This window comes from Amphiprion ocellaris, chromosome 11, assembly GCF_022539595.1.
Source record: "Amphiprion ocellaris isolate individual 3 ecotype Okinawa chromosome 11, ASM2253959v1, whole genome shotgun sequence".
NCBI classification, from domain to species: domain Eukaryota; kingdom Metazoa; phylum Chordata; class Actinopteri; family Pomacentridae; genus Amphiprion; species Amphiprion ocellaris.
This window is the reverse complement of record NC_072776.1, coordinates 327,821-355,766: the sequence shown is the minus strand read 5'-3', so window position 1 is coordinate 355,766 and position 27,946 is coordinate 327,821. Positions and strand designations below refer to the sequence as shown.

Genomic DNA, 27,946 nt, shown 5'->3' with positions numbered 1-27,946 from the left:
TAAAAGAGTGTGTGTAGAGTGTGTAGAGTGTGTAGTGTGCATAGAGTGTGTTTTGTGCGTGGAGCCTCACCTCTCCATAAAGTGGTACAGTCCCGTTAGACGCAGCGGAGTCCGGTTTGCAGCAGCCGCAGTCTGCGCACCGCGACATGACTAACATGCGGAATAACTGCACTTTCCTCTGAAAACGGACTATAGAATGAACTTCCACCGGCTGCTTGTTTTACTGGGAGCTTCGGGTGAGTCGTATTTGCTTTGATTTGATGCTAAAAGGCGCTGATTTTACGACAACAGCGCAACAGGTTGATCCATGGAACGCTCCTCCAGGCTGCCCCGGACTCAGGAAACTGCTTCTTTCTGATTTATAGCTCATTTTCCGGCAATCAAATCAAATACATTCTCCTTTATAATAATGGTTTACCCCATTTTGACAAATTAATAACACATTAAAGCTTCATGGGACAGTCCAGGTGGCTTAATCCATGTGGGATTTAGTGTCTGGGACTCAATAATGTTTCGATCTAACGGTGTATTTGGATAATAATGGTCCTCAGGAGGTTATATATTTGTAATTACAGCCTTGTTTTCCGTTTTGGAGTGCTGTGTTGGAGGCTATTATGCTGTGAGTGTTGAGTTTTAGCCATTTTTAAGCAAAAAAAGACAACTATTACCAGCTTTTAGCTCTTCAAATGGAAGAAAAATGTGTTTGTTTTTGTCATTTCTAATAGTAAAGTGTATTTCTATGAGTTTTAGATTGTCAGGAAAAGAAAACAAGAGATTTAAGTAGATCACTGTAGAAATTTGCACCATTTTTCTGCTATTTTTGGCCAAATTAATCAAGAATATAATTGGCAAACAAGTCATTGAAGTGTACTAGTTGTATCTCTGTAGATATAAAATCATAACAAATATAAGCCCCGTGTGCTTATATGTTATATTTATTATGATTTTATATCTACAGAGATACAACTAGTACACATCAGGTCCCAACCAGGCTAGAAATGTACCTGATTGTTCATTGTCTCTTAAAAATGCTCACTGAACTCAACTTTGTGGGTGTTTTTTGAAATCCTTTATCAGATCCAGACACTATATTCAGGCCTCTGCTGCTTCTGTTGGACTAATGAGTCAATGTGAAGGAATGCAGGGCAAAGTAAAGGCAGGAAATGTGAAGCTTCAGAGGAAAAGTCTGTTCAGGAAACCTTCTTGTGTCCAGCAGCAGCAGCAGCAGCAGAGCTTCCACCTGGACTGTATTTATATCCACATGCTGCTTTAATGGAGAATCTGCAGCCTGAAATGAGGCCGTTGGTGTGAAAGCAGGTGACTGTCTGGAAGCTGCTCATTTACCTACAGTACCAGTCAACAGGAGGAGCATTCACCACTTCATTCACCACTCCCTGTGTTTGCTTCTCACCTCCAACTAATGGCATCCATGGAGCTCTTTGGAGTAACGGTTTGGTTTAAATCTCTAGCAGTGAATTGGTCCATTCGCATCCAGCTGGACTGGGACAGATCCTCCCATTGGCTGGGAGTCCGTGACCTCCTCCCCCTCTGAGCTCCTCCAGTGGGACATGAGGGGAGGGAAGCCTAACAATGGACCGGTCCATGAAGACAGACACAAAGGGAAGACCAAAGCTCTTCTCTGGGACGAATTTTAGGAGCTTGGTCTCCCCTCCTCCTGTTCAAGTGTATCAGAGGAAGAAGAAACCGGATGATGCTTCACCGAGTGGCTGGTTTAGTCCTGAAGGGTCAAATCTAAATAATAATTAACAATCCAGCTGGAAACTTCGACCAAGATGATGAATAAAACCATATTTTGAAGCATTTTTCAAGCAAAAATGTCGGGCTGCAACTGTTTTTATCAGTTTAACAAATGAAAATAAATGATTTGGTTTATAAAACATTCTCAAGTAGTGAAAAATGTCCGTTGTAGTTTAGACAACATCTCAGTTACTTACTTAAATTACTCTACTGACTGTATTGGATTAACATTAAAGTCGTGGATCTCATGAATAGTGAAAGATCAAGCTTGAAACTTGGGCCTAAATGATGAATCAAATCAAATTCTGAAGCATTTTCAAGCAAAATAATATCAGTTATAAGTTTTGCAAATTGAAACGAATCATTTGGTTCATAAACTATTATAAAATACAGAAAAATGCTCCTCATAATGGAGACAACATCTGGTTAAATTCCTCCACTGACTGGAATGCTTTCATATTTAAGGGACAAATGTCAAATAATGGACAATCCAACCTGAAACTTTGGCCAAAATAATGAATCAAATCAAATTTAAAGGATTTTACAAGCAAAATTGCAAATTTGAATCAGTCATTTGGTCTATAAAACATCAACAAATAGTAAAAAATGTGTATCATAATATAAACATCTAAATTATGTGCTACTTTAATGCACAGCTTTGTGGACATCTCAGGTTTTTTATACTGCATGCTCTGGAAATTTACTCAGGCATATAATTAGCTTTTTGGGACATTCCTGGACAACATTTTTATCACCTATAATGTAATGTAATGCATTAAATCAGCATTTGGAGTTCCTTCTATCTGGTCTACATGTGGCTTTTTCTGGTCAACTAACCAAAAGATGTTCGTGTTGATCCAGAGAAGGCTAAAACATCATCAGATGTTGGCATTTTAGAGGCTGTACGCAGTGAATTAGTGGCATTTTTGTAGAGATGATTAATTATTTATCACAGTTTTTGGTTATCAAGTTCTGCTCGACAAAAATGTCAACTATTCTCTGCTTTTGTCTGAGTTTGGGACTGTGTTCCAAACACGAACATCTGAAAGCGTCACCGTGGACGACTGTGATGGGGGTTTTTCACTCTTTTCTGAAGGTTCAAATTGATTAGCGGTGACAGACGTAGTGAATCTGAGTTACCACTGTGGCCTGGAAGGAAGCAAACTTGATCTCGTCTGAGAAGAAAACAAGGAAAATTGTCCATTTTAGATAAATGTGTGGACTGCAGGATGTGTGCTGCTCTGACTGGTCCTAAGGAGAGGCAGGCCGCTGAACGTGCTTTTGTTTGGATTTCCTGTCTTCTGGGGAATGTTTAGAGCGAGTTCCTGCCCCACCTAGAGCCAGCATGACCAGTTCCATCCCCTTCAACCCGCAGCCCCCCACACACCCTGGAATTTACCCTCCTGATCCCCAGCACTGAGCAGCAAAGGAGCCCCTCACTCCTAATCTCTGCTTCTGACAGAATGCTAATGACTGTTTCTCAGAAGAGCAGAATCACAGTGAATCATCTGCAGATAAGGAGGAGATGCAGCTGTTTCTTTAGTCATAACATTAGAATTGCATCATTTTCCTGGCCTTAACCCTCGTGTCGTCCTGCAGGTCAAATTAGTCCGTTTTAAAGTTTTAAAATGTGATTTAAAATATATATTTTCACAGTGAAACTTCTGATGTCCACATTTTCAACATTTTTGGGAAATTTTTGAAATTTTTTTGGTGGGAAAAAAAAGCTTCTGAAGAACATTCACATAAAAATCAACCAAAGTCCAGCAAATTTCGCTGGATTTTGGTTGATTTTTTTGTGAATGTTTTGAAAGAAAATATTAGAAGTTTTGCTGGTATTTTTAGATATTTAGAGGATTTTTTTTGAAGATTTTTACTAATTTTTTGAAAATATATACAAGAATTTTCTTGCCAAATTTGGGGGATTTATAATTGTATTTTTTAATAAAAGTTTTAAGGGAAATTTTAAGGAATTATTGGAATTTTCTTCCTGAAGGTTTTGCAAATTTTCAGAAATTTGTGGAATTTCTTTGCTGAATTTTTGTATTTTTTTTCAGACAAGGAAACAATATTTTTTTGGTGCCCATATATGAGGACAACAGGAGGGTTAAACTACTTTCATCTTTGCTCAGTTGTTAATTTCTTTTAGGTAAAACTCAGCCATTTATATCTCACAGAGAAGACTAAATACTGGTATAACCCACTATTATTCCTCAGTAACAAAATGAATGCTTCCAAAATGATGACCAAATTGAATTAACAGCTTGAAAGCGGGCTTTACTGTGACTGTTTTTAGCTAAAAACCTGGCAGCTTGGCAATAGAGGAAGAAGAAGGTTTACTAAAATAAAAGCATCAATAGTGCAGAGTAAAAGTGAGCTAATTCAGATTCTAGTCCTGCAGTCGAAGCCTGACAACAAAAAGGTAAATGGTTCCTCCAAGTGTTATATCAGTACGTGTAGGAGCGGATTTGAAATTGCTCTGTAATTATATTGGTGTCAGTGGGTTTCACTCGTAATTAATTGATTGTCCAGTTTACCTATATAAGGTAGGAACCTTTGTGACTAGGCAGGGTTTCGAGCCGGAAGGGACAAATCCGTTTTTGACCGCGGAATGCTGTACGCCGAACGGCAACTTGTGAACGGGAATCTGTGCAGTTTGGAGTTTTCTGGGAAACCAATAAAGACACTGTGTTCAAGGCAAGTTAAAACAAGTTGGACTTTCATCCGTTAGTTCGGTTATTAAGCGCGTCAGTTCCGTTTTTATGGTTCCCGGTTGGAGGCTCTCAGTGGCTTAAAACATTTAGCCTCTTTAACAGTACATTTGTATTATTTGATGATTGTTCTTGAATGCTAACATTTAAGTATTTCAGTTCTGGAGTTAAGTTTCATTACCTTATATACATTTGTGAAGATTAATCTGTAATAATACAATTGTTCTGAGCTTGGATGTTTGTTCGATTGGGTCAACTAACTCATTATTTTTGCTAATTTTCAAGAAAATGCCCAACGTTCAAATGATAATATAGGAATTAGCTGTCTATCCTGATCACATGTAACACTAAACTGAATATGTGCAGGTTTATATGCTGCTGGTCTAAAAGAATTTTCTGCTATTTTATTGACAAAATGATTCACCGATTAGTCAGTTGACTGAAAAGTAATTGCTTCTTTTGATAACCGATTTATTGTTTTAATATTTTTCAACTAAAAAGGCCCAACGTTCACTGGTTTCAGCTCATCAGATGTTCCAGTTTGTTTTTCCTTGTCATGCATTGCACTAAGCCAAATATCTGTGGGTTTATGGACTGAAAGCCTGATAAAACAAGCATCTTCAGCTGAGAGAAATTAATACAAACAACTTTTACTGTTTTCATCGACAAAATAATACATTGATTACTGAGAAAATAGATCAAAATACTGGATAATCATAGCTATAACATCTGGATCTCTAAAGTAGCTGCAGCTGTGAGATAAATGCAGTGAAGAATACAAGAGTGGAATATTTATCTGAATTAAAGTACAAAGTAGGAAAAAACAGAGGTATATTAACCCTCCTGTTGTCCTCATTTATGGGCACCAAAAAATATTGTTTTCTTGTCTGAAAAAAATCCAAAAATTCCCCAAATTTCAGAAAATTTGCAAAACCTTCAGGAAGAAAATTCCAATAATTCCTTAAAAGTTTCCCTTAAAAGTTTTATTAAAAAAAAAAAATCCCCCAAATTTGGCAAGAAAATTCTTGTAAATATTTTCCAAAAAATGAGTAAAAATCTTCCAAAAAAAATCCTAAAAATAACTAAAGTGATTCCATATATATCAGTAAAACTTCAGATATTTTCTTTAAGAACATTCACATAAAAATCAACCAAAATCCAGCGAAATTTGCTGGATTTTAGTTGATTTTTATGTAAATGTTCTTAAGAAACATTTTAGCGTTTCTTTTTTCCACCAAAAAATGTCCAAAGATTTCCCAAAAATGTTGAAAATGTGGACATCAGAAGTTTCACTTTGAAAATATTGTTTTCTTTTCCCACATTTTCAAACTTTAAAACGGGTCAATTTTGACCAGCAGGACGACATGAGGGTTAAATGTTCAGGAGTGAGACTTTTATGAGTCTGAAATTTCACTTTCACTCCCATAAACATCAGCAGAAGCACTCATTCCCACCCTCTCTCTCTCTCTCTCTCTGTGTGTGTGTGTGTGTGTGTGTGTGTGTGTGTGTGTGTCAGTGTGTGTGTGCAATGGCGTGCACGTCACAGTGCGGGAGAAGCAGCGGTTTGCGATGCTCTTCCAGTCCGTCGTCCTGCCGTGCCAGTACCAGACGGGCTCCACCCAGACGCCGGTGGTGCAGTGGTGGTACAAGTCGTACTGCAGGGACCGCACCAGGGAGTCCTTCACCCTGCCCGAGACCCTGGGCTACAAGGCCTCCGAGCTGGGAGCTACGTCCCACCTGGAGTGCTCCGACAGCAGCCGCACGGTTCGGATCGTGGCGTCGGCGCAGGGACAGTCCATGACTCTGGCCGAGCACTACAAAGGCAGAGACATCGCCATCGTAAACAGTAAAGTTCTCAGTCTCATCCACTCTTAGAAAAACTCAGCTGTTTGAGAATCACGAATGTATGAGAGCTGACTGCTCTCCATATATACACCTCTTTAGTCTGACAATACCTTAGCACCACATGATCACAGCCTCCTGCCCTCGTTCCATTCATCTGTGGACTCCTTTCAGACCTGAAGCCTTATCAGGACAAAACACACATCTTCTATCCAAATGTGTCCACAGTGACTTCCTGCTGTCCTTAAATAGAGAAATAAACAAGGCTGCTGTGATAAATTCATCCATGGCGACTACCACTTGAGGTTTATAGGAGTTTTTCTTTTTATTCACGTACAAACATTTAGATTTATATCTGCCTTTCTAAAGCTACTTTCAAAGGATTAGTCATGTAATCACTTTTTACTGATAGTCTGTTAATATTTGATGTATTCTTCATGCATGGAAGATCGACTGCTTTTATCTTATTTATGCTCCATAACCTGGTTTCCCTGTGAAACCACTTTAATGCATATAAACACACCGACTGAATTAAAGATCCTTGTGTTTGAACTGTCGATCAGACAGTTAGCACTTCAAACACGTCCCGACTAATTTTCTGAAATTTTATAGACCAAACAATGAAATAATCATCAAATATGATGCTGTATTCACAGATTAGGACAAACTGCATTATGTAGTGACAACCTGGTATAAATTTAATTCAAAGTTTATTTTAAAGTGTTTACAAAATAAAGGTCACAACTAAAGATTTCCCACAAAGATCAAGAAACTGCAAACTAACTATTAGGCAGCACATGAGACCTGTACAAGGGATGAATAAATTGTGTTTCATTGATTATGAGAAAGCTTTATTTTTTTTTTAGCATTTGTTCTGTGCAAATGTTATAAATGGATCAATTTGAATTTACAACCGCAGCATCTAAACCCTCTCCTGCTGTCTGAACATTATGCACCATCTGACCTCTCACCCCTTAATGTGCTGCCAAGTGTGACCTTGTTTGTGGTCTCTGCAGAAGCAGACCTGCGTATCGGGGAGCTGCAGTGGGGCGACAGTGGAGTCTACTTCTGTAAAGTTGTCATTGCAGACGATCTGGAGGGGAAGAATGAGGCCCAGCTGGAGCTACTGGTGCTCGGTAGGCCTGCACTTCATTTCTGCTAACAAACTGGTTACGGTTTGTGTTATTTCTAGGTTAATTTCTTTGTGTTATGAGCTCAGTGAAGTTTTTTTTGCCATATGATGCTAATCAAGGTTTGAGAACTGGTCTCTTTATTACGCTGCATTCCAGAGTGCCCATACAGCAGCTTCCATGGAGACGGCCAGACGCTGTCGGCCTCTTTACACGGCCCTGATCCTCCATGACAGACTCTATTGTTCAGCCAGGCATGCACTTTTAGAGGGCTGACGTGGACTTGGCTGCTCTGCTACATCTCAAGTCAGCTAGACACCATGTCTGTGGGATGATAGACTTAATGGGATGATATATTCAGCTGCACAACAGTCTGCAATGTGTGTGTGTGTGTTCTGTTTGTTCGTAGGGGAGTGTGTGTTGCTGATTAATGATTATACGGAGCTTCTAAACCTGCACTGAACTGCTAATATTTCAGTGCTAAAGGTCAGAGAGTCCTCATCTACTGTACCTCTGATGTAGCTGCTGTGTCCGTGCAGCGAGAGAAACTGTGGACAGTCGTAGTCCAACCAGCTCCTTAAGCTGTTACCGTGGCAACGTGCCTTTTCAGATGAGACAGCAGCTCGTTAAGGGTCGCTGGTGTAGACATGAAGGAGAGATGCATAAATGTAATCTGAGAGTTACTCCAAATGTCTTTCTTACTTTAAGTTGGACTGCATGTAAGGTCGGCTCATTAATAATAATTAGTAATACAGCCCTCCTCTCCTGAGTGCTAATCTGATTAGAATCGGCTCACAGGAGAGAAGACGGGGGCTTAAACTTGTGATAATAGCAGGACTGGTTGGAGTTTAGGCAGTAGAATTGGTACCTTTTCTACATTGCAACTAAGAAGTTGGAAAGTGTGTAAAACTACTTTTTTTGTCAGATTGGCTTCTTAAAGTTTCCTCAAGCAAACCTTAAAATTAAATTAATTGTTTGTTGTGGAAAATACGCTTTATTTGCTTACTTGCAAAGAGTATGATAGGACGATTGATACCCTTTTGTGTGTGAGAGGTAAATACAAAGCTGAAAGCAGCAGCTAGTTAGCATTAGCTTAGCATAAGGATTGGACTAGATATAAGGGGAACAGCTAGCATGGTGGCATTAGTGGATACTGCATACCAGCATCTCTAAAGCCTCATATGTCTTGTTTGGCTTATTTGTTTAACCTATTAAAAATAAATCACAAATTATGTTGATTTCTCTTTTTGTTGTTAACCTGCTGTTTTTGGAAACGGGAGTGAGAAAGAAAAACTAACAAAGGGTTAAACCATTATCATAACACTTACAATATAGTAAAAATGTAAGCAAAACATAAGAAAACAGAAGCAGAAAACAGGCGCAAAAATCATTTTAAAAAATGTAAGCCTATATGGGTGGAAAACATAAGAAAAAAATAAGTAGAAAATCTGAGGAAACATAGGCCTAAATGTGAGGAAACATAGACCTAAATGTGAGGAAACATAGACCTAAATGTGAGGAAACATAGGTCTAAATGTGAGGAAACATAGGTCTAAATGTGAGGAAACATAGGCCCAAATGTGAGGAAACATAGGCCCAAATGTGAGGAAACATAGGCCTAAATGTGAGGAAACATAGGCCTAAATGTGAGGAAACATAGGCCTAAATGTGAGGAAACATAGACCTAAATGTGAGGAAACATAGGCCCAAATGTGAGGAAACATAGGCCTAAATGTGAGGAAACATAGGCCTAAATGTGAGGAAACATAGACCTAAATGTGAGGAAACATAGGCCTAAATGTGAGGAAACATAGACCTAAATGTGAGGAAACATAGGCCCAAATGTGAGGAAACATAGGCCTAAATGTGAGGAAACATAGGCCTAAATGTGAGGAAACATAGGCCCAAATGTGAGGAAACATAGGCCTAAATGTGAGGAAACATAGGCCTAAATGTGAGGAAACATAGACCTAAATGTGAGGAAACATAGGCCCAAATGTGATGAAACATAGACCTAAATGTGAGGAAACATAGGCCTAAATGTGAGGAAACATAGACCTAAATGTGAGGAAACATAGGCCCAAATGTGATGAAACATAGACCTAAATGTGAGGAAACATAGGCCTAAATGTGAGGAAACATAGGCCTAAATGTGAGGAAACAGGCAGAAAACGTAAGCTGTTAGCTTCAGTTAGCATAAACACTGGAAGCAGGAAACAGCTAGGTAACACGGTGGCTTTCTATCTGTACAAACAAAGTTTAAATTTAACATTTTGTACCTTTGCAAGAGGTTATGTGCCACACTTCTGGATTAAACAACAACATAAAACACGGTCATTAGTGAGATTTAGAGGTGCTGGTTGCAGATTTGTATTGATGCTAAGCTAGACTAACAGGTTGCTGGTTTTACCTTCAAGTTTCTTGTACAGACATGTGACAGCGGCATCTCATTGTACTCTTCAAAAGTAATATTTTCTATAAACTCAACTCTTACTGTCTATTTTGAAGTTTGCTGCATCAGAGATTAGTTTGATATTTCCTGTACAAACATGAGAGCGGTATAAATCATTTCATCTGACCCTCAGCCGGAGAGCAAATAAGCTAATTCTCCAAAAAAATCTAACTGTTGCTACACGCATCAAAAGTTGGGATGTTCTTTTACTCAGTACCTCCTTAATCTCTGGATGAATTTGAGTTTTGATTCATTTCTCTTTCACACTAACTCCCTTTTCTCTTGCAAAATCTTCTCCTGTGCTGCTTCATTTCTCTCCTCGACCTTCCTGCTGCCCTCCTCTCAGGTTACTCGGTGTTTCACATGGTATGTTGACGAGGCAGCAGACCACGTTTTTTCTCCCTCCATAGTAACCGCTTACTCAGCAGCCTGGTTGTGGGTGTTTAGTCATTGCATGTAGTCAGACACATCAGGCAGCTCTTTACTGTAATCACAGTCCTTTCAGACATCATAATAAGCACACACTAAGAAGCATGAACACCTGCGGTTGTGTCTCAGCACACCTGTTGCAGACAGTCCCTATTCTTTTCTGTATGTTACGGTTTTCTAACTGCCCTCTATATTATTTTTGGCCTCTTTATCTTGCATAAAGATGCATTGTTTCACAAATGGTGTGACCTTTTTTTTTGATGAGCTCTCATGGTAGATTGGTGCCCTGGAATTGTTTTGTTATGACCTAGTTTCCAAAGTTCCCCCGTTTGGCTTTTCACCCTGTTTCTCTTGGCACATTTCCATTGTTGTGTGTGATTGTGTGTCTGAAAACAGCATGTGCATTCATTCACTTGTGTGCAGCTTTATCACTACCAGAGAGACACTTTGGTGTGCACCACATCACAAACACAGCAACGGCTCTTGAACTTTATTTTCCTTATATTTATGTTTACATTTGTAGGTTAACAAATTTGAAAACACAACAAAGAAACTCCATAGCATTAGCTTTTGCAGTCTACAGGTGTGCTTGGTGCTAAACACTGAGTAGCTGGCAGTTAGCGAGTATAATGTTGACCATCTTATCTTAAATTAGTGCATTAGAGAATTTACATTTTGCATTAGTTAGGGACTTCAAAAAATTTCAGTTCAACCGGTACAACATTTGTCAAGACATTTACTAAAAACAATAGATAACATTCTCATGGTGTTGCCAGTTGAAATTTTAAGTTATTAGGATGCGTCATCTGGGAACCATGAATGTCTGGATTCAAGTTTGTGCCAACCCATCAAATGTGAGCAAGATTTCTTTACTAAATAAATGAAAACTTTGAGCTCATGGTATCAGAAAATGAAGTGGTAGTGGAGCTCCAAATTAACTAAGATGAATCCTCTGGGGACCACGAATGTGTGCTCTAAGGACATGAGAAAATTTCATCACAATCCATCCAGTATTGTCACAACATTTCACTAAAAACCACAGGTATCCATTAATCCTTTAGGATGTATCATCTGGGAAACATGAATCTCCGGGCCTTAGTTTGTGCTAATCCATGAAATGTGAGCAAGATTTCTTTACTAAATAAGTGAAAACTTTGAGCTCATGGTGGCACAAGATGAAAAGTTAATGGAACTCCAAACCCACTAAGATTCATCCTCTGGGCACCATGAATGCGTGCACTAAATTTCATGGCAATCGACTGAATAGTTGTTGAGATGCTGAAGGGTGAGTGTGGCAAAACTGTCCTCAGACATGGCAGATTTACTGTAAGGTTGCTCACGCTGATTGTACAAAAGGCTGCTTTGGTTTTTCAAACGGTGCATGTCCATTAATCGCCGCTCTGCTACCATGTTTGCTAATTTGCTGACCCTTTGACTCCTGCTTCTGCTCCCTCTGCCGCCCTTCACCTGTGCTCTCCCTCTCTCTGCAGGCCGGACAGGTGAGCGGGACGATCTACTACCTGAGTTTGATGTGGAGATTATGCCAGGTACTGTTGTCTCACTGCCCTGCATTTTCCAGCTTCTCTAATGCCTCCTAATGCTCTCTCCTACTGTCCAGTCAAAAGTCTCTTTGACTAACAAATCTACTTTAATGAATGCATGTCGACACTGAAATTTCTTCTGATGTTTGTTACTTTCAGAATCGGTAAAATTAACAGAAAAAGTCTTGTAGCATCTAACCTAGCGTGAATAGGAATGCACTCAGAAGCCACATAATGCAGAATTCACACACTTGTGGTTCTTATCCTTTACCTCTGGTCATGATTTAAATTCCACAGGGGATATGTGTTGCCTTTGTGAAAGGGTTTTGAGAAGGATTTCGCTTCTTGACGTACCCTGAGGAAATGTGTTGTTCGTGTCTGGATGTGATCACGGATAAGAGTTGCTCATAGTTCCTGTGAGATCCGATGAAGTTTCCTGTTTTAGAGTTCTGTTGTCTCTGGATGCGTCGTTGGAGCAGATTCAGGATTATCTGCATGGTTTGTGAAGAAGATTTGCAGTTTATTACAACTTTGGTGCAGCTTTTGGATGGTATTTCTATCAGCTGTGATAACATTGGAATTGCTGAGATGTAGAAACACAAAATGAAGTTCCAATCAAACAGTAGAGAAAGCAACTTTTTCACTTGGTTTCACAAGTTTTTTTTCCTGGTCTGAATTTTTTTAGGGACGTTATCATTAATAGGAATAGTCATTATAACCATTAAAATTTAATTGTACTTGTAAAAACCCTTTAACCCTCGTGTTGTTCTGCAGGTCAAAATTGACCCGTTTTAAAGTTTGAAAAAATATATATTTTCACAGTGAAACTTCTGATGTCCACATTTTCAACATTTTTGGGAAATCTGAACATTTTTTGGTGGAAAAAAAGAAATGTTAAAAATGTTTCTTAAGAACATTCACAAAAAAATCAACCAAAATCCAACGAATTTCTCTGGATTTTGATTGATTTTTATGTGAATGTTCTTAAAGAAAATATTAGAAGCTTTACTGATATATATGGAATCACTTTAGATATTTTTAGGATTTTTTTTGGAAGATTTTTAATCATTTTTTGAAAATATTTACAAGAATTTTCTTGCCAAATTTGGGGGATTTTTAAAAAAACTTTTAAGGAACTATTGGAATTTTCTTCCTGAAGGTTTTGCAAATTTTCACAAATTTGGGGAATTTTTTTGCTGATTTTTTTGGGGGATTTTTTTCAGACAAGGAAACAATATTTTTTGGTGCCTGTAAATGAGGACAACAGGAGGGTTAAAAATAAGATTGTGTGAAAACCTGTTATTCCTGGCCTCCAGTGGTTTAACTTCTCCTTTAAATTCAGTGTAATGCTTCTGCGTGTCTTTTTGGGGATGTATTTTTGAACAGAGCATGCGATATTTTGCTTTCTGTCTTCGTGTGTGTGTGTGTCTGTGCACCAGAATGGGCGTTTGTGGGATCTGTAGTCCTGGGCAGCATCTTGTTGCTGCTGTTGTTGGGGATCTGCTGGTGCCAGTGTTGTCCTCACTCCTGCTGCTGCTACGTTCGCTGCTGCTGCTGTCCGGACACATGCTGCTGTCCACGACACTGTGAGTAACGCTAAATAACACACTGCTTTCTTTATTGCGTGTGTTTTTTCATCCGAGCACCAGTTTGTTGGTAACTTCTGCAGTGTATGAGGCGGGGAAGATGGCGAAGAGTGCACAGCCGGCTCAGGTTCCGGTGTATCCCTACTACATTCCTGGTGTTCCGACTGTGGTTCCTCTTGCTCCTTCATCCCACCTGGACCCAAAGATCTCCTCGATCCCCTCCGTGGAGAATAACCTGGCTGGAGGTGAGTGTCAACATTATAGATTTTAGTCTTTAATAATTGATTTTTGACCACTTGGAGCAGTGAAAACAAAACTGAATAGCTTTACTTTTGGTCACCACCTGCTTTTAACGCTCATGTCGTCCTGTGGGTGAAAATCCACCCGTTTTAAAGTTTGAAAATGTGGAGAAAAAAAATATTTTCACAGTCAAACTTCTGACGTCCACATTTTCAACATTTTTGGGAAATCTTTGAACATTTTTTGGTGGAAAAAAGAAATGCTAAAAATGTTTCTTAAGAACATTCACATAAAAATCAACCAAAATCCAGCGAATTTTACTGGATTGTGGTTGATTTTTTTTTTGTGTGTGAATGTTCTTAAAGAAAATATTAAAAGTTTTACTGATATATATGAAATCACTTTAGATATTTTTAGGATGTTTTTCAAGATTTTTACTCATTTTTTGAAAATATTCACAATAATTTTCTTGCCAAATTTGGGGGATTTTTTTTTTCTTTTAAATAAAACTTTTAAGGGAAATTTTTAAGGAATTATGGGTATTTTCTTCCTGAAGGTTTTGCAAATTTTCAGAAATTTGTGGAATTTTTTTTCTGATTTTTTGGATTTTTTTTCAGACAAGAAAACAATAATTTTTGGTGCCTGTAAATGAAGACAACAGGAGGGTTAAGTGAAATATTTACTGTTGTTTGCCGTTTGTCACTGAACCAGTGGTGTATATTAGATAGTTAGAGCTCTATATTTGCACACAGCTTCCTTCTTCAGTATGGAGTTATTTTCTTATCTTTAATCAAGAGCATGGTCTTTCAATATGAGACAATTCTTTCTCCTTTGTACACTCAGACTTTGTAATGTTTTCCCCTGGTCAGGTACAAAGCTGCTTTAAACTGCTCATCTGCACTCAGGTATACAGTCCTGTGCGTCAGTTTGAGGGAATCTACTACTGAAACTGCTTCTGTGCACTTGTGAAACTTCTACTCTCAGATTTGTGACCTTACCCTCCAATCTGTATGAGACAACCCTGTCAAAGTTCCCCAACCAATAGAATACCAGCTATGACGTTCCTCAAGCAAATCATTAGTCTCCTTGCAAAACCTCCAAGGCCCATTATACTTGCTTCACTTGGTTTCTTGTAGGACTTTTGGATTGACAACATCCACCAGTGTTCATATTTATGTATTTATAGTTTTAGTGTTTTAGCTACTTATTGTAGTGACCTGATTCACTGCTCGATTTCATCCAAGTCCATGTTGGAAAGCACAAAAAGCTGTGGAAATGTTACTGTTCAAATCCAAGCTGCCAAATGAGCAGCTCTAGATTGAGTTGTTTGGTTGTTTTTCCTGGTATTGATGTGATAAAGTGTTCTGTAATGGTTAATGACTTTCAGCCAGCGATCTTTTGTTTAAGTTCAGATCTGAGTTGGAGAGCACAAACCTAAAAGTTAAAGTTTTATGAGAGTTCAGAACCAGCCTGAGTGCAGAGACTTAATGTGTGAACCACAGGACATTTTGAAAACAGCAGTTTATCTGAGACCATTTTCAGCTTCAACAGACCACATGTGCAAAACAGCAAGGGCTATTGAGAGAGAAGGAAAGATTCAGAAGAAAACCCCAAAAAATCTGAATGTAAAATAAAGAAATATTGCTGGTAAATTAGCAATAATGAGGACAAGTAACCATACAATTCACAACGCCATACTTCAGCTGAAAGCGCCGCCTTTAGAGCGGTAAGAGAGAATCCAGACAACAGTGTGCAGACGGATGTGTGAACTGAGGTGAGCTTTAGATTCTCTGTAGGTTCATCTTCTTTCTCTGTCTAAAACACTGACTTTACTAAGCACCATTTCATTTCCCATCTCTCATCCTGCCTGTCTGCTCTAAACATGACAGAACTCCATCAGCCTCATGCATGTCTGTGAATTTAAGCTACACTTAACGTGTGTTCATTTTTGTTCCTCATGTTTGTGCATCACACACTCAAGTGTATCAGTGTGTGTCGTTGCATGGTCCATGGTTGTGTGTATCTGTGTGTGCGTGTCGTTGCGTCCATGGGTGTGTGTATGGGTGTGTGTCCACATCCACAGTGCGCAGTGGTTATCGGCTGAAAGCCAGTCCAGACCAGGACTCAATGAAAGTTCTGTACTTCATAGAGAAGGAGCTGGCTCAGTTTCCATCCCACAAGATGGCTGCACTCAAACGTAAGCTGTGTAGATGAGGAGCGCGTGTGTGTGTGCGCGTGTGTGTGTGTGTGTCTAAGTGTGTGTGTTTGTGTTTGTCTGTTATGTGCATGGTTTGTTAACTGGCCTCCATCTAATCCTTAACCTTCGTGTCGTCCTGCAGGTCAAATTGACCAGTTTTAAAGTTTGAAAATGTGGGAAAAAATATATTGTCACAGTGAAACTTCTGATGTCCACATTTTCAACATTTTGGGAAATCTTTGAACATTTTTTGGTGAAAAAAAAAAAGAAATGTTAAAAATGTTTCTTAAGAACATTCACAAAAAAAATCATCAAAAAAATTGTTTGTGAATGTTCTTAAAGAAAATATTAGAAGTTTTACTGATATATATGGAAGCACTTCAGATATTTTTAGGATTTTTTTGCAAGATTTTTCTCATTTTTTGAAAATATTTACAAGAATTTTCTTGCCAAATTTGGGGGATTTAAAAAAAAAAAAAAAAAAACTTTTAAGGGAAACTTTTAAGGAATTATTGGAATTTTCTTCCTGAAGGTTTTGTAAATTTTCAGAAATTTGGGGAATTTTTTGCTGTTTTTTGGGGAGGGATTTTTTTCAGACAAGGAAATAATATTTTTGGTGCCCGTAAATGAGAACAACAGGAGGGTTAAATTCATTTCTTAACATTTATGTTAACCTGTGGGGTCAGCAACTTGGGTGAAATCCTCTCTCGTGGTGTATTTCATTTCATAGGTTTTCTGGGAAATCAACAGAGTCAGTTGTTATTGTAGATCTTTAAATTTGAACTGCTTTATCTTTTTGATGCAAAAACCATGAAAACATTTCCTTAAACCTTCTCTGCTCGCTGTTCACGACTTCCTAGTTCACTGAGAGATGCAGTATTGAAGCCACAGCATTCACACTAATAGCACATGGTAGCATTTTATAATCTCCCTCTACCTACTGTACATATCATCATGTGTTCTGTCAGAAGGATAATTATAGTGTGGGCCGTAGGGACTTAAAATCGCAGCAGTAGTTACACCTTAATGTCTGCCAGTTTATCAGAAACAAGCACTAGGTACTAGATAAGGAGGGATATTTGTCAGTGTCAACAAATTCCATGGAAACTTTAATTTTTTAGCCATCTGTTCAGGCTGTGTCAGTCAGCCCCACTCCTTCTTATTGTTACTGTGAGTCATTAACCCTCCTGTTGTCTTCATTTATGGTCACCAAAACATATTCTTGCCTTGTCTGAAAATAATCCAAAAATTCAGCAAAACATTCCCCAAATTTATGAAAATTTGCAAAACCTTCAGGAAGAAAATTCCAATAATTCCTTAAAAGTTTCCCTTAAAAGTTTTATTTTACAAAAATCCCCCAAATTTGGCAAGAAAATTCCTGTCAATATTTTCCAAAAATGAGTAAAAATCTTCCAAAAAATCCTAAAAATATCTAAAGTGATTCCATATATATCAGTAAAACTTCTAATATTCTCTTTAAGAACATTCACAAAAAAATCAACCAAAATCCAGCGAAATTCGTTGGATTTTGGTTGATTTTTATGTGAATGTTTTTAAGAAACATTTTTAACATTTCTTTTTTTCCACCAAAAAGTGTTCAAAGATTTCCCAAAAATGTTGAAAATGTGGACATCAGAAGTTTCAGTGTGAAATTAAATTTTTTTTTCCACATTTTCAAACTTCGAAACGGGTCAATTTTGACCCTCAGGACGACACGAGGGTTAAACATACATACATTTATAATTGTATGTTGTAATAATGACTACCATCACTAATGTACAGTGCCTACAAAAAGTAATCACACTCCTGGAGCATTTTTCCCCGTTGCGAATCGGGATCAATTTAATTAGGCTGTTTTTTGACAAGAAATTACTGTAAAAGACTCCTTCATGTCAAAGAGAAACAGATTGACATAAAACAGAAAAGCAATTAAAAGGAAACATTTCCTTTTTTTTATATCCATTTTAAATATAATGTAAAGATGCTGAATTCAAGAATAGTTTAGGCAAAGCTAAGATATTTCACAAATGCTCACAAATTTTATTTCAAACTGAATATTTAAACCTACCAACTGTTCTGGTAGGATCCTATTTATGGATGAAATGTTATCAGGACCCTTAAGTTGATTCAGTTTATCCTTTAGATGGAAACCAGAATGAGAAGGTCACCAGTAAGGGATGACTGCAGCTCTTGCAGAGTGTATTTATCAGTAAAAGTTGTAGCTGAGGCAGTTTTACATCATCACTGGTCACAATATTACAGGCTAATGCACTGTCCAGAGACATCAGTGTTTTTCAAAAAATATTCTTCTAACAGGTGGGAACTCAAACAGAAGGAATGTGTTGGTTAGTATCTGGAGGACTAATACTAATGTAGTGAGTGTTTACAGTACCAGAGTGTATATAGGTGACATTACAATAAACTAGAATTCTTATGTTTAATATTATAAAGAAACAGTTCTATCAAGCTTCAGCAACACAGAGAAGGCCTTAGTTATAGTAATCTTCTTATAAGTAATTGGTTTTCTTAAGTTTCCCTGCAAAGATAAAGATTCTCCCCAGACCTGTTGTTAGATGGGATGTGACAGTAGGTTGAACTGTCCTCAGTAATCTGCTGCCATCAGTGATTATACACCTGAAACTAGAATGCAGGTGATGATCATTATCTACACCTCCAAACACTCATATTACCTCCAGCAGACACCACCTTGCTCCTGTGAAATGTTGTCATGTCTGCAGTTATTCTGTGCATGGTTTCAGAAAACACACCTGAGGACTGATGTGTAAATCACCTCACAGGTGTACTCATACTTTTAAAAAGCACATGTCCTTCAGTGACTTGTCTGTCCCAACAGCCAGCAGCTTATCAGAGCTGAGCTCTCTTCATGACGGAGGGAACACAGATTTCAGACACACCTACCAGACGGTCCAGATGAAGGCGCTGCCGCCCATCGCCGACCTGGACGACCAGCTGAGAGCAGCTGCACCTGCTCAGAGCAGAAGACTCCGACGAGACCAAGGAAACCCGTCAGACGATGAGCTGGACCGCAGGTAATGTGGTTCGCTGTGTCAATTACTCTGTAGAAAATGTTATGTTGTTTTTTTTGTGTGTGTGTGTGTGTGTGTGTGTGTGTGCGTCCGTGCAGCTGGAATTAGCAGTAGTTACCAGAACATTACTAGCAACAGGCAGCGGCGAACAATGATGCACTTTTTGACAAGAATGTCAAGTTAAATTAAAGTCTGGTGCCAAAATTCACACAGTCAGTCTGCAGCCTTTCTAAGTACAGGCAGGGTTAGATAGCAAATGGATTAAACAGATGGGGGTTGAAGTGTTCTAGATTTGTGCCTAATGCAGCTTTAATGCCAAAAAACTTGATTTCTCAGAGCCCAAGGTGACGTCTTCATATTGCTCATTTTGTACACATTCAGCTGTGGGTGTTTAGGCAGAAACCAAGTACAGAAGCACAACTGGCAGGCAGATATGAGAAGAAAAGACAAAAGTTTAATCAAGAAACCATGAGCAGATGTGAATAAACAGAGAGCTGCTGGCAATGAAGGACAAAAAATAACTCCAGAGGTGAAGAATGTAATCAAAAAAACAGGCAGGTAAACATCACAGAAACAAAGACTGTCTATACACTGAGGACTACCTGGGAAGTGGAGACAGGTGATTCAGGAGACGGGTGATTCAGGAGACGGGTGAGTCAGGAGACGGGTGAGTCAGGAGACGGGTGAGTCAGGAGAGAGGTGATTCAGGAGACGGGTGAGTCAGGAGACGGGTGAGTCAGGAGACGGGTGAGTCAGGAGACGGGTGTTTCAGGAGACGGGTGAGTCAGGAGACGGGTGAGTCAGGAGACGGGTGATTCAGGAGACGGGTGAGTCAGGAGACGGGTGAGTCAGGAGACGGGTGAGTCAGGAGACGGGTGATTCAGGAGACGGGTGAGTCAGGAGACGGGTGAGTCAGGAGAGAGGTGATTCAGGAGACGGGTGAGTCAGGAGACGGGTGAGTCAGGAGACGGGTGATTCAGGAGACGGGTGAGTCAGGAGACGGGTGAGTCAGGAGACGGGTGAGTCAGGAGACGGGTGATTCAGGAGACGGGTGATTCAGGAGACGGGTGAGTCAGGAGACGGGTGAGTCAGGAGACGGGTGAGTCAGGAGACGGGTGATTCAGGAGACGGGTGATTCAGGAGACGGGTGAGTCAGGAGACGGGTGATTCAGGAGACGGGTGATTCAGGAGACGGGTGATTCAGGAGACAGGTGAGTCAGGAGAGAGGTGATTCAGGAGACGGGTGAGTCAGGAGACGGGTGATTCAGGAGACGGGTGATTCAGGAGACGGGTGAGTCAGGAGACGGGTGAGTCAGGAGAGAGGTGATTCAGGAGACGGGTGAGTCAGGAGACGGGTGAGTCAGGAGACGGGTGATTCAGGAGACGGGTGATTCAGGAGACGGGTGAGTCAGGAGACGGGTGAGTCAGGAGAGAGGTGATTCAGGAGACGGGTGAGTCAGGAGACGGGTGATTCAGGAGACGGGTGAGTCAGGAGACGGGTGAGTCAGGAGACGGGTGAGTCAGGAGACGGGTGATTCAGGAGACGGGTGAGTCAGGAGACGGGTGAGTCAGGAGACGGGTGATTCAGGAGACGGGTGATTCAGGAGACGGGTGAGTCAGGAGACGGGTGAGTCAGGAGACGGGTGAGTCAGGAGAGAGGTGATTCAGGAGACGGGTGAGTCAGGAGACGGGTGAGTCAGGAGACGGGTGATTCAGGAGACGGGTGAGTCAGGAGACGGGTGAGTCAGGAGACGGGTGATTCAGGAGACGGGTGAGTCAGGAGACGGGTGAGTAAGGAGACGGGTGATTCAGGAGACGGGTGAGTCAGGAGACGGGTGATTCAGGAGACGGGTGATTCAGGAGACGGGTGATTCAGGAGACGGGTGATTCAGGAGACAGGTGAGTCAGGAGAGAGGTGATTCAGGAGACGGGTGAGTCAGGAGACGGGTGATTCAGGAGACAGGTGAGTCAGGAGACGGGTGAGTCAGGAGAGAGGTGAGTCAGGAGACGGGTGAGTCAGGAGACAGGTGATTCAGGAGACAGGTGAGTCAGGAGAGAGGTGATTCAGGAGACGGGTGAGTCAGGAGAGAGGTGATTCAGGAGACGGGTGAGTCAGGAGACGGGTGATTCAGGAGACAGGTGAGTCAGGAGAGAGGTGATTCAGGAGACGGGTGAGTCAGGAGACGGGTGATTCAGGAGACAGGTGATTCAGGAGACAGGTGAGTCAGGAGAGAGGTGAGTCAGGAGAGAGGTGATTCAGGAGACGGGTGAGTCAGGAGACGGGTGATTCAGGAGACAGGTGATTCAGGAGACAGGTGAGTCAGGAGAGAGGTGAGTCAGGAGAGAGGTGATTCAGGAGACGGGTGAGTCAGGAGACGGGTGATTCAGGAGACGGGTGATTCAGGAGACGGGTGATTCAGGAGACAGGTGAGTCAGGAGAGAGGTGATTCAGGAGACGGGTGATTCAGGAGACGGGTGATTCAGGAGACAGAGCAGAAGTAAAAACACAACCAACACACGAGGAAAGGCGATTTCTGAGTAAAACAGGAAATAACTGAAAAGGGGTACAAAGCAAAAAGGAATATAAAACAATAAAAAAACATAAACCTGATAAGCTGACTGTTTTTAGGACAAGGAAAAGCTCCAAATGTTATCTGCTGAATGGCTGGAATGGTGAAATGTTGGGATTTTTGCCTGGTAAATGATTGAAACCTTTAATTTATACAGCTGTTGCTGTTTAGGAGGATTTGATGTAGTGTGATGGAGCTTTTTAGACACATCTACCACCAACCTGAGCCACATGAACATCATCTGCTGCAAGTACAACTGTGTTTAAAACAGCAAGCAGATATGTTGACTTCTATTATGGATGAATGGTTTAAACATCCAACTTCTGTCTCTTTAAGTAGTAAAAATTCATTTGCAAACCGACTTAGACAAGCCAAAGAATCTGCAGCTAAGCTAGCATCAGTACTTGGAGAAAGTGGATGTTGGAGCTGAACGCTGTGGTTGAAATGCACTCAGGATTCTAATAATAAAAAGATTTAAGCTTTGGTTCGTTAGGATGCTAACTTTTGCTAATTCGCACTAAACACAAAGGAGAGCTGAGGAGAGTATCATTAATCAGCAGGCATTTAGACATAAAATATGAAACAAACTGACCTGCTGTGTAGGACTAGATGATGATACCTGAGACCCTCAGACTCTGTGAGATGGTCCAGTGGGTGAGGACATCCTCCAGGTTATCCAGTGGACGTCCTCCTTCCTCAGTGTTTCACTGATCGGCCCATGACACCTCCAGAGGGTTCAGCAGTGAGTCCCAGGTCCACACCTTTTGTTTTTTCCCATCTCCTGGAGAAGCCTGGATGTCCAGGTGGCTACGAATCCTCTGCAGCCTACTTCTACTGGTCGGACCCTCACCTTCCAGCCTCGCTGTTCTGCATCGGCTCCATATATCTCAGCTTCTCGCGCTCATAGACCTCCTCTACTGAGCTCTCCCAGGACACTGTGAGCTCCATGATGTAGATGTAAGCTAAGCTGATCATAGCAGCAGGTCTGGTCACAGGTTGGTGGATGTGATCTCAGGTGGAAACAGAGCTTTTGGTCCATGTCTACCAGCATTCTCCAATCACAAACCTCTGACCTGCCCAGGATGTGGTCTGGAGGTGGTGAGACCGGCTCGACCCTCCCAGACTAATGCTGTTTGTGCTATCAGGTCGACGTGGGTGGAAGGGTTTTAACACTCATCTGCTGCGTTTCTAGCACTAGTTCCAGACACTTTTGACCTGAGGTTGACATCAGAGAAAAGTATCCTCATAAACAGTGGTTCCCAACCTGTTTGGCTTGGAGCCCCCCCTGTAAGCTGCATACCCCCCCAGCACAAAACATATGAGGGAAGTTATTGAATTGTATTACTAGTAGAATTGTCCCTAAAATTATTTTTAAAAAATAATAATATTTTATATCAAACCAAGAGTTGTACTATGACGAGGAGGAGAGAGTTTGTGGCTGCAGTAAATTTGTTGACACTACAATGCATAAGAGTTAAGTGATTGATTTTTTTTTTTTTTTTTTAAAATAAAAAAATTCCTTACAATTATGAGAAAAATATTTAATATCAAACCAAGAGTTGTAGTATGAGCAGCAGGAGTCAGTTGCTGGCTGCAGTAAATTTGTTGAATATTTGTGTCTCTTCGCTGTTTGCAGCGGTTTTGCATTTTGCAGACGGTCACTGTTCACTCGTCACACAGCCGGCTGCTCATAGACACCAATGTTATTTCTGCAGCTACTTTTGATTAAACTGGGCTTGTAGCATATTGTCTACCTTACAACGATGGAAAAGAGGCATCGTTTATGTTTAGACAACGTATATTTAATGTTATTGATGCCGGAAGTCCGAATTTGTGAACGTCTTTCCGACTTTACCGAACTGTGTTTTATTTCCTGACGTCGCCGTAATTCGCTGGTTTCATGCTGTCATTTGCGAGCATTTCACTACAAATAACATAATTCTGTCTTGTCCTTTAATAAAACCAAATTTAAGGTAACTCTCGAATATAGCCGGAGTTTTTAGGTACTGATGAATCTTCACCCGTTTTGCGTTTTTCAGACACCGTTTCCATCAGTAATTTTCTAACTGTAACACAAACTAATGAATCTAGATTAACTAGAGCCAACCTGAAGAAAGACCAAATAAATGTGTTTTTAAAATGTTTTATAAGTAGACTTGTGATGACACAGCGAGTCTGTTACTCTGATTTTATCCAGAATGTAAATATCTGTTTTTTATAACATCACAGCCTCAGAGCAGACAAAACTTTGCCCCTCCTCAGATCTCTGGTGCCCCCGCTGGGGGGGCGCGGACCCCAGGTTGGGAACCACTAAACTAAAAGATCAGGATTTATCATCTGGGTTTGTACAGCATTCCATGACAATCCATCCTGGTTGAGAAGTTTAAATCAGGACTGACACTGACCTCCTTTGAAAGATGCCACTAGTATGAATAAAAGAGGAGAAAACACTGAGAATTCCAGGACTAACATGAACAATCTCCACGTTTCTGTACTCTGTTATGAACATGTGTGAGTTGTGTTTGTCCGTCCTGCTGCAGGTGGAACCCTCGCTCAGAGCACCTGCGGAGAAAGACGTTGAGCCGAAGAGGGCGAACCGGCTCCCTGGACGAGCTGGAGGAGTTTGCTCGCTCTTACGGCTCTCGGGGTCGTCGGGCCGAGCCTCCGGGCCGGCCCTATGAGCGGGACTACAGCCCTCCCAGGCGTTTGTACCGGGACGAGGACGACGGCTGGGGTCGCCGCAGCCCCTCACCGTTGCCTCAGAAGAGAAGGGACACGTGGGACAGCGATCGGCCTTCTGGACCGCCTCAGAGCAGAGGCTACGACGATGCCTTCCTCAGCAGCGTCCTGGATAGCAAGGCGAGGGGCCGGGGCGGCGCTGGGAGGCTGGACGAGGACAGCGACACTCCCTCTAAGGGCAGCTCCAGGGGAAAGGACAGCTACTACAGCCGGTCGCCCAGCAACCGTCCAGAAGACGAGGACCCTCTACCTCCGTACTCTGAGCGGGAGGCCGAGCGGTACCGCAGGAACGACTTGACCGTGGACCGGTACCGCACCGCAGATCCTCCCCGATCAGACAGATACCGGAGCAGTGAAGCAGCCTCCAGGCCCTTCTCCTACACCCGGCCCCACCTGGGGACGTCCCAGACACTGCCGGGGCCCCGAGAGGACAGAGACAGGAGCCGAAACCTGGTGAGTTACTTGTAGCAGGAACAAGGACTTCCTTCCTCCTCTGCTCCTCAGGAAAACTGCTTCTGAATCCTGTAAATACTCACAGGATAAGTGTGGCCACATCCTTTATTTTTCTTATTGTCAGCAAATACTATGAGAGCTCCAAAAGCAGCACTGAACTGATCACTGAACACTCTTCTCTGTGGAGGATAACTACTAAAACACTATAAAACAAACAAAGAGTCACATGTAGTGGGAAATATGTAGTTTGAATTTCTGAACCGCAGTTTCTGGGCTTTTATTTGTTTCTGTCACATTTTTACTCACTGTGGGCTCATTTTTCACGACAGTATTAAACACCACGATGGAAACTGCACAATAGTGGATAAAAGTGGAGAGAACTCAAACATGTTGTCTGTTTAGTATGATGCAGGATATAATGTCATAAATCATAACCAAAGAAAAAAAACTAAAGTAGAAGTGATTTTTTTTTTTTAGTACCCGAGTCACTAATAAATGCAAGGATGACCTGAGGATGAGCTGAGCATACTTCTTGTTTTCTACAGAATCTGATTCAAGCAAATGGTTTGTTTTTCATCAACATTTCAAATAAAACATGCAGAGTAAAATGGTTTCATTAATTAACACCATTTTAAGCTTAGATTTGGTTCCTTTTTCATGTTTTGCATAATGAGTAGTTCAGTGACCATTTGAAAGTTGAAAATCTGACAGTTCTCCGTGTTTTTACAGCTTCTTGCTCTTATTTATGGTCTAAATTTGGCAGTTGTTTAAAGATGACATTCCTCTCCAACCTGCTGGCTGGTTTCATGGTTCAGAGGTTAATAAACTTTAAGTTGATGTGATGCTGTACCACATACACCATCCTGCTGCCATGAATTATCTGTAGCACTCCCAATGTGTATTAATTTACTGCTAAAAATAGTGTTAAAAAGAGCATGACTGTTGGGCTTTGATTGGTTGGGTGGTCAGAAACACAACTCCAGATGAATACTAAGGTCTTTTCAGGGGAGTTCAGTGGAGATAGACAGCCACTGTCTCTGAACCTGCTTCTACTGGAGGTTTATTCCTGTTAAATCTTTTCTTCCCGGTGTCACCAAAGTGCTTGCTCAAAGGGAATAGCTGGATTTGTTGGTGGAAGGTCTTGACTGTCGTTTATGAAGTGTCCTTAGATAGCGCATGTTGTCAACTGTTGCTGTATCAATAAAGCTGGATTGAACATGGTCAACATCAGTGTTTACAGTTTGTTCTGGTGCCACCAAGTGGACAGACGTGTAACTGAGGTTAACTGTGTTCAGTAGGAAGCAGTGGGTTGGGCTGAGCAGGGCGGATGAAGCATTAGCGCTGGATTTGGTCCCGGATTTGTTGACAATAAGAAAAACAGAATAAACTCTGTCTTTTCATATCTGAACATGTCTTACAGTATTTTGTACATAATGTGTTTGTCTCTTGTGCCTTGTGTGAATCAGATTGATGGTCTGAACACTGAATCTTTGATTTTTATATGTAGCAGTAGCATTATTTTTTTACTTTTAAAGAAAGGAAATTGCTTGTATGTATAACATGGCTTCGCTTGCAACCCTCAGTGTTTTAAACGCTCACCAGCTCGTTAAATATCCAAATACTAACTTCAGCTGCATGATTTCTGTCATTCATAGTAGAGTTCATCCATCAGGCTGCACTAACAGCGCATGAGCATCACTGTGACGTCTCTAACTTGTGGCTCTCGGTGTGTTTTCCTAACAGAGCACTGCACTGAGCAGAGACACTCTCATAGTGTGACAATACTTCCAGCCCTCAGCACCGCCAGTCCGCTCACTAAAACCGTCCTGCAGCTACGCAGGAGAAGCTAACAGTTCCTCCATCAGAATCATGAAGCCTGGCTCATCCCACTGAAATAACGCCACCGACAAACAGCTGTAGCGGACTGAAAATGAACGTGCACAGAGCAGCATGAGCAGTCATTTCTGACAGTTTCTGCATTTTATTCATGCATGAACTATATTTGTGTATTTGTACATGTATACTTTACAGACTGTTGTGTGTTGCGGGTGCTCTAGTTGTTGAATTTGTTGAGTTGTGTGACTGGTCTCTCACCTGTGCCAAGATGCTTTTTTTAATTAGTATTATTATTACTATTTGCCAAGCTCAGAATAGTTTGTGTATCACTCAGCTGCCTCCAGTCTGCATATCCTCCCTCAGTACTCTGCAACTCAGGATCACGTTGTGTGTTTTTTTGCATCTGTCTGTTGTTCATTGTGTACTGTATAAAAATGCTGCACCTTGAATCTGTTCTGCAGACTGTAATTGCACTGCTTAATTACTTTTTGAATAAAGAAAACTCGACTGAAGTCTCCACTCTTCTTCATATAAACAGAACAAACATACAGCAGAGACTTCATCTAACAACTACTTTCATTATTAATTTATCTGACTGTTAATTCTTTGATCAATCAATTTATGGGTCAATCTATAACAGGGACTTCTGAAGTCCATGGGATATATCTGCATACATTTTTATTAAAAGTAGAAAAAAATGTTTATTATGATCATGTCTTTACAGATTCCATCATTATTTATTATGGAAACAATCACTTATTAATAAAAAAACACTGGATATCACTAAAATGTCAAATAACTGTCTGAATTTAGTAATAACTTTCAATTTCAGTTTTACTCAGTTGTATATCTAATATTTAGAAGAATCTTTCTCTAAAATGCCATGTGGTGTTTGGTTATAGACAGTCATGTTGATTTTAGGCCTGAAAACAGCAAAAATGTTGACTATGAGACAAATCTATATATTGACCCTCATCATTTGGTCAATAAAATGCCAGATAATAAAAAACCTACAACCATGTTCAAGTCCAAAGTGACATTCAAAGTCTTTTGAATAATTTTACATAAAGCATTAGAAATAATCACAAATACAAGCAAATACAAACTTGTGTGTTTTTCCCAGAACTAAAAACCGATTAAACATTTGAAAAGGAAGTTTCCACCTTTAACAGAAACACTATGATCTCATACACTGATGATTAACTGTCCCGATTGTCCATACTCTAAATTTATTCATCTCTGGAAACAACATTTGCTGCATGTTTGTCAGTTTCTGCTGCACTTTCTTGAACTTTTTCCCTGCTTTTTGTGGGATGGGGCTTAAAGTTAAGCTGTTGCACATGTTGAATATATCTGATTCTTCAGATTAATGGACTTAATGTGTGATTTTAGACTTAAAAATAAAACCTAACTTT

At 40.6% G+C, this 27,946-nt stretch overlaps 1 protein-coding gene across 4 annotated transcripts; it reads left to right on the top strand.

Annotated features, from left to right (window-relative positions):
- Window positions 1-78: 78 nt before the first annotated feature.
- On the top strand, window positions 79-27,043 carry ildr2 (immunoglobulin-like domain containing receptor 2). Of its 4 annotated transcripts, none has more exons than XM_055015380.1 (10): window positions 79-236; window positions 5,986-6,315; window positions 7,328-7,447; window positions 11,813-11,869; window positions 13,303-13,449; window positions 13,533-13,694; window positions 15,839-15,886; window positions 18,741-18,936; window positions 24,044-24,695; window positions 26,439-27,043. In XM_055015380.1, exons 1-10 carry the CDS (start codon window positions 197-199, stop codon window positions 26,472-26,474), a joined length of 1,788 nt encoding a protein of 595 aa, XP_054871355.1. In that variant the 5' UTR covers window positions 79-196; the 3' UTR covers window positions 26,475-27,043. The 4 variants fall into 4 exon arrangements, with proteins under 4 accessions (XP_054871355.1, XP_054871353.1, XP_054871354.1 ...); XM_055015378.1 differs by having other exon boundaries at window positions 15,773-15,886; XM_055015379.1 differs by lacking the exon at window positions 11,813-11,869 and having other exon boundaries at window positions 15,773-15,886.
- The last annotated feature ends 903 nt before the right edge of the window (window positions 27,044-27,946 follow it).

Bases quoted from the DNA above. Each gene is read 5' to 3' on its own strand.
- ildr2 (XM_055015378.1), top strand. From the start codon at position 197: ATGAACTTCCACCGGCTGCTTGTTTTACTGGGAGCTTCGG. The intron at 11,870-13,302 runs GTACTGTTGTCT...TCTGTGCACCAG, and splicing joins TGATGTGGAGATTATGCCAG to AATGGGCGTTTGTGGGATCT. The intron at 15,887-18,740 runs GTAAGCTGTGTA...CTGTCCCAACAG, and splicing joins CAAGATGGCTGCACTCAAAC to CCAGCAGCTTATCAGAGCTG.